Source organism: Coregonus lavaretus (assembly GCF_964263955.1).
Source record: "Coregonus lavaretus genome assembly, contig: HAP1_SCAFFOLD_2071, whole genome shotgun sequence".
Taxonomy (NCBI): domain Eukaryota; kingdom Metazoa; phylum Chordata; class Actinopteri; order Salmoniformes; family Salmonidae; genus Coregonus; species Coregonus lavaretus.
In genome coordinates, this window is record NW_028163911.1 from 37,883 (window position 1) to 45,000 (window position 7,118).

The following is a 7,118-nucleotide window of genomic DNA, read 5'->3' on the forward strand; positions in this document are numbered from 1 at the left end:
AGTCATTTAGCAGACGCTCTTATCCAGAGCGACTTACAGGAGCAATTAGGGTTAAGTGCCTTGCTTAAGGGCACATCGACAGATTTTTCACCTAGTCGGCTCGGGGATTAGAACCAGCGACCTTTCGGTTACTGGCACAACGCTCTTACCCTGACAGACAGCCCTACACTCCTCCTCCCCCAGTTCTCTCTCTCTCCCCCCTCCTGACAGACAGCCCTACACCCATCCTCCTCCTCCTGTTCTCTCTCTCTCTCCCCCCTCCTGACAGACAGCCCTACACTCCTTCTCCTCCTGTTCTCTCTCTCCCCCCTCCTGACAGACAGCCCTACACTCCTCCTCCTCCTGTTCTCTCTCTCTCTCCCTCCTCCTGACAGACAGCCCTACACTCCTCCTCCCCCAGTTCTCTCTCTCTCCCCCCTCCTGACAGACAGCCCTACACCCATCCTCCTCCTCCTGTTCTCTCTCTCTCTCCCTCCTCCTGACAGACAGCCCTACACTCCTCCCCCCCCTGTTCTCTCTCTCCCCCTCCTGTCAACTAAAATAGCTTTAAGGTGTGTTTAGGTTGGACTTTAACCCCCCCGCCTGTTCCGTCTCCTTGGCAACCGTTCAGAGTTCCCTTAATTTGTATCATCTGAATCCCAAGTGCTGCCTGCCTGCCTGCCACCATAATCATACAGCTTGTTGCCATGGCAAAAATATTTAAATATTGATTTCTCCACTCTTTGCCGTTCACTATATAGTCGTCTTTACCTGACAAGTGCAGAAGTGTCAGTTGAAGGAAGAAACACTTGTGTGTGTGTCTGTCTGTGTGTTGTCTTTTGTTCGCTGACTAAAATAAACGAATCCTTCAACACTAGAATGTTATAGGGGGGTTTGGTTCATTTTTTCATTTTCTTGGTGTTTATTTTTTTTCTTCCAATGCTGTGTTTTTCCCCCAGTGGGATAGATTTACTCTTTCAGTCTATTTCACACTTGTGTGTTTTTAAAGAAAGCTCTTTGTCTGTTATCTTATCAGCCAAGCTTCACGGCAAGCACGCTCACACACACACACACCCTACACAGCCTCCCAAAAGCTTTGAAGCGTGTTAGTGTGGAACTGCAAACCGCAGACTGATAGGACCTGCTACTGCAGAGGTACACAGAGAAACACTGTTACTGAGCAGAGAATGGTACCAATAAAGTTAACTATACGAATACAAATCAGTCTATGTGTTGCCTGGTTTAATATATAAAAACCACTACTAGAAACACTGCTATGATCAATGTCTTTGGATTCTATAAACACAATACATTTGGGAGTGATCCGCTTTTCCTGTCTCTTTCTGGTGAATCAGGCCCTAAGCATTTCTAACATGGGGTTGGAGGGGAGCGTATGTAGGCTATGGATGCAGTTCCAAGTTCACACATTGCACATTTGACAGGTTCAGGGTGTTTAAATATATCATGTGAACAGAAAGAAGAACAGCCACCTGTTAAGATGCTCCAAGACTTTAATGTAGGTTTTTTCCCTTTGTATCTAAAAGGTCTGAATCTCAAATGGCACCCTAATCCCTATATTTACATTTTAGTGAGTGCATACATTATTTATTTTTTTCCACAACCCACAACCCTGGCATTGCAAACACCATGTTCTACCAACTGAGCTACATCCCTGCCGGCCATTCCCTCCCCTACCCTGGACAACGCTGGGCCAATTGTGCGCCGCACCATGGGTCTCCCGGTCGCGACAGAGCCTGGATTCGAACCAGGATCTCTAGTGGCACAGCTAGCACTGCGATGCAGTGCCTTAGACCACTGTGCCACTCGGGAGACCATATATAGTGGCTATGAAGAGAATATGCTGCCATTTGGAACGCAGGAAAAATCCCTGATGGAGCTCAACCTACAGACTACTGTATGTACATGTAGACTGTACCATAACAGTAGCCTATGGTAGCATCCCAAATGGCACCCTATTTCCTATATAGTGCACTATTCTGACCAGGGCCCATATGGGAGTAGGGTGTAGGGAATAGGGTGCCATTTGGGACGCATGCTCAAGTTACATTTTAATGACATATGCACAAGGACAGTGAAATGCCTTTCCTGCCCGGCTCTAGCCCCAACAATGCAGTAATCAATAACACTGTAATACTGAGAATAACAAGGTAGAACAAAAACACACCAGGTATAAAAATAAGAAATAAGAAGAACATGATAAAGTAAGTAAGCATACTACATACAGTCAGTTCCAGTAGCATATTTACAATGTGCAGGGATACTGGATCTATAGAGGTAGATATGTACAGGGGTAAGGTGACTAGGCATCAGGATATATGATAAACAGAGTAGCAGCAGCTTGTATGTGAGTGGGTGTGTAGAGTCAGTATAAATGTATGTGCATATTATGTGTGTGTGAGCAAATGAAGAAGTGAATGTTTGTGTGTGTGTTGGAGTGGCAGTGTGCGTGAGTGTGTAGGGCTCTGTGAGTGTGTAGGGTTCTGTGAGTGTGTAGGGCTCTGTGAGTATGTAGGGCTCTGTGAGTGTGTAGGGAGTATGTAGGGCTCTGTGAGTGTGTAGGGCTCTGTGAGTGTGTAGGGTTCTGTGAGTGTGTAGGGCTCTGTGAGTATGTAGGGCTCTGTGAGTGTGTAGGGAGTATGTAGGGCTCTGTGAGTGTGTAGGGCTCTGTGAGTGTGTAGGGTTCTGTGAGTGTGTAGGGCTCTGTGAGTGTGTAGGGAGTATGTAGGGCTCTGTGAGTGTGTAGGGCTCTGTGAGTATGTAGGGCTCTGTGAGTGTGTAGGGAGTATGTAGGGCTCTGTGAGTGTGTAGGGCTCTGTGAGTGTGTAGGGAGTGTGTAGGGCTCTGTGAGCGTGTAGGGCTCTGTGAGTATGTAGGGCTCTGTGAGTGTGTAGGGAGTGTGTAGGGCTCTGTGAGTGTGTAGAGAGTGTGTAGGGCTCTGTGAGTGTGTAGGGCTCTGTGAGTGTGTAGGGAGTGTGTAGGGCTCTGTGAGTGTGTAGGGCTCTGTGAGAGTGTAGGGCTCTGAGTGTGTAGGGAGTGTGTAGGGCTCTGTGAGTGTGTAGGGCTCTGTTAGTGTGTACGGCTCTGTGAGTGTGTAGGGCTCTGTGAGTGTGCATAGAGACAGTACAACAATAAAAACTAAAATACAAGGGTCAACTCAGATAGTCTGTGTAGCCATTTTGTTAGCTATACTATGATGTATTCTGTGTCAGAAGTCATGTGTTCAGCCCTCCTCTCCTCCAGGGTAAAATCCTCCATGTTTCAGCAGACGGCTGATGTTAATGCCACTGTCTATTAGGTTTATTGGTTGTATTTTGATATTCTGACAAGCTAACGTTTACTCCGAGGGCTGACTGTCCACCCCTTCACCACCGAAACACTCTGTTTGGCCTCCAGGAGAGAGAAGGAATGAGAGAGAGAGAGAGAGAGAGAGAGAGAAATGGAGTGAAGGAACAAGAGAAGGAGTGAATAAAGGAGTAGAAAGAGAGGAATGTAGCTGACTGTGGTATGAGCGAGGGAATATTTGAGCTCAACTGGAAGAAAATAAATAAAGTGGGAGGGAGGGAGGGAGTACCAAGGGATACAAAGAGATGATCAAAATATACAAGGTTGTTCAGAGTTCTGTGTTTGACCCTTATTTTGTCAAACATGTCTCTGTGAGCAAGGAAAAAACCCTTGAGGGGTTTGAGTATATTCATATACAATCTGTATGGATATAATGTACAGGGTCTGGGTGGGCTGAAACTCCCATAGGGCTCTGGTCTAAAGTAGTGCCCTATATAGAGATTAGGGTGCCATTTGGCCATTTGGGACGCAGCCTGGGAGTGAAGGAAGCCAGCTCTGCTCTGCTCTGCTCTGCACCCACTGAGAACTGAACAGTCAGTCAGGCATCTCAAAACAACAGGGAGGAAGACAGGGAGAGAGGGATAGAGGAAGGAGGGAAGGAAGGGGGGAGGGAGGGATAGGGGAGGGAGGGAGGGAAGGAAGGAAGGGGAGGGATAGGGGAGGGAGGGAGGGAAGGAAGGAAGGGGGAGGGATAGGAGAGGGAGGGAGGGAAGGAAGGAAGGGGGAGGGATAGGAGAGGGAGGGAGGGAAGGAAGGAAGGGGGAGGGATAGGGGAGGGAGGGAGGGAAGGAAGGAAGGGGGAGGGATAGGGGAGGGAGGGAAGGAAGGAAGGGGGAGGGATAGGGGAGGGAGGGAGGAAGGGGGAGGGATAGGGGAGGGAGGGAGGGAAGGAAGGAAGGAAGGGGGAGGGATAGGGGAGGGAGGGAGGGAAGGAAGGAAGGAAGGGGGAGATATAGGGGAGGGAGGAATATGGGAATCTTTTGAGCATGCTCTTAATCTGGGGTGGGGGGGAAAGGAAGGAGAGAGAGAGAGAGAGAGAGAGAGAGAGAGAGAGAGAGAGAACAACGGGAGAGAGAGAGAATAAGAGGTAAAGGGAGGAAAACAGAGAGCAGGAGGGAGAGCAAGAGAAGGAGAGAGGAGTGGAATGGGAAATGGTTGAAAGGGGAAATAGAGAGATTGAGGGAGAGAGAGAGATGGGGAGGGAGAGAGAGAGAGAGATGGGGGAGGGAGAGAGAGAGAGAGATGGGGGAGGGAGAGAGAGAGAGAGATGGGGGAGGGAGAGAGAGACATTTCTCCATGTGTCATCATTGCCCCCTGACAAGTGCTGAGCAGTAGGAGGGAGAGGAGAGAGAGGGCAGGTGAAGCAGCTTTGCTGACTAGAGGAGTGGATTTCTCCCTCCTTCATCCCCCCATCGACCCCATGCTCGTGTCGGGGGCAGAGAATCACATGCCAAGGCTTTACATCCTCCTTAATGGAGATCAGACGGATGCCCTTGATGCCGAACCATCCCAGCGTCGCCTCGCCTCTCACACTGGGCCACAGTGCCCTCGAGTGGCCAACAATGGGTAGTGAACGCAACACCATGACCCAGCACTGCTCTCAGGGTGAGGTTTCCCTCTAGGTACAGATCTAAGATCAGCTTCACCTCTCCCCAATCCTAACCTTAACCATTAAATGTGGAAAATGTCAAACTGACCCAGGACCAGTGTCTAGGGGCAACTTCACCCTACACTCCATGATTGGATAGGGCGATAGGCAGTCCCCAGACCGTTTTCAACTATCAAGCTGAACTTTCAGGTTTGATGGTCATGAAGAAAGCTGCGTAGCCCTAGTAACAGTGACATAGAGCCTAGCACATGCAGACTTCACTGCACCTACATCAATGTGACATGAGAACTTAATGACAGAGTCTGCATCCCAAATGGCTCCCTGTGCCCTGGTCAAAATTAGCACACTACAGGGAAATTTAGGAGACAGGAAGGTGACATTTGGGACCCAGACAGGGTGATTTGGCATAACGTCCCAGTCGCCCTCCCTCTGTTTGTTGTTGCTAGGAGACAGGAAGGTCGATCTAGGCTAGTCCAGGACAGTGGTATTACACCTGGCTCTGTGGAATGTTACCTATAGATCTAGGTTAGTCCAGGACAGTGGTATTACACCTGGCTCTGTGGAATGTTACCTATAGATCTAGGCTAGTCCAGGACAGTGGTATTACACCTGGCTCTGTGGAATGTTACCTATAGATCTAGGTTAGTCCAGGACAGTGGTATTACACCTGGCTCTGTGGAATGTTACCTATAGATCTAGGCTAGTCCAGGACAGTGGTATTACACCTGGCTCTGTGGAATGTTACCTATAGATCTAGGCTAGTCCAGGACAGTGGTATCACACCTGGCTCTGTGGAATGTTACCTATAGATCTAGGTTAGTCCAGGACAGTGGTATCACACCTGGCTCTGTGGAATGTTACCTATAGATCTAGGCTAGTCCAGGACAGTGGTATTACACCTGGCTCTGTGGAATGTTACCTATAGAATGGAACGGCCTCATCTTGTTTAAACAGAAATAGCAGGACAGAGGTAAGTGACTGTTGCTGGGCAGGTTATCTTTCTCTTTATTTCTCTGTCTCTATCTGTAAGAAACAGATTGAAACACGTCCTTAGAGTAGAGAAACAAAAACAATCTTATTCTTCACATTCATTTTTTATTTCCCGCTGTATTTAATTCATATCAAAGGTGTAGCAAAGAGTACATCCCAAATTGCACCCTATTCCCTATAATGGGCCCTGGTCAAAAGTAGTGCACTATGTAGGGAATAGGGTGTCATTTAGGACGCATTAAACCCCTATGGCCATTACAGGTGGGAGGCCTTGTGGTAGTCCTATAGTGTTGACATGTCTCTAACACACAATCCCCTCAGAAAGGCCTCCTCACATAGCTAGAGCAACCCACCTTAGACACGTCTTTAGACACACAGGAACAGAGCAACAGAGAATGTCTCATCACATGGAGCCACAGTATTTTCCCTTCTTTACAACAATCAGTTTCGTTTTATTTATTTATTTCTGTATTTTATTTGTAAAGGTGATCCAATTGAGATGAAAGGTTTGTTGAGGAGAGATCTGTCCCAAGAATATAGCAAGGCAGCATGACGACTGATAGGTGAAAGGACTGGATAGGTTATTGCTTTCAACTATCAAGTCCTCTTAGGTTTAAGGCCAGGAAGGAAAGGAAGTTATGTATGTATGAAACAGCCACAGTAAGTTGATGTTGCCCCTAACAACTGTTACAGGGTCACATCTTTTCTCAACTCCCTAATTGTTAAGGTTAGGATTTGGTGTAGAGTAACCTGATCCTAGATCTGTGGTTAGAGACAACCATATAATTAGAATGAGTAGAAAGGAAATCCACAATCAAGTCAATGATGCCATAATGTTCTACGCATTCTATTCTAGATGGCAACTTCTACCTGGAGCAGGCCCAGTCCCTTGTCTTCTACTCAGTTCTGCCCCGTGTCCCCTTCAGAGCCAGCCATTGGTGGAGAAGTCCAGTCTGAGCTGCTGTGATTCGGCCTCTGAGAGCGGTTGAAGAGGAGAGCGACAGGCGCCGCCGTGGTAACCAAACCACTCCATCGCCTGCTTGAGGGCGGCAACGCCAAACTTTCTGGTCACCTAGCAACAACAGAGAGAGGAGGGGATGTTATGCCAAGAACTTAACCCTGTTCCTATGTCACATTTACTGTTCGTAGGGCAGTGTAGCTTTCTGTTCAGACACTA

General features: G+C 48.0%; 1 protein-coding gene across 1 annotated transcript in view; it reads right to left on the reverse strand.

Moving 5' to 3' along the window:
- Positions 1 to 919: 919 nt before the first annotated feature.
- The window catches only part of LOC311117671 (4-hydroxy-2-oxoglutarate aldolase, mitochondrial-like), a 13,747-nt gene continuing 7,548 nt past the window's right edge, over positions 920 to 7,118 (reverse strand). The window contains exons 7-8 of the mRNA XM_084192603.1: positions 5,871 to 7,013; positions 920 to 3,387 (exon numbers count right to left, since the gene is read on the reverse strand). Coding sequence (XP_084048729.1) covers positions 6,864 to 7,013 — 150 coding nt within the window. The 3' untranslated portion in view covers positions 920 to 3,387; positions 5,871 to 6,863. The remainder of the gene's footprint in view (positions 3,388 to 5,870; positions 7,014 to 7,118) is intronic.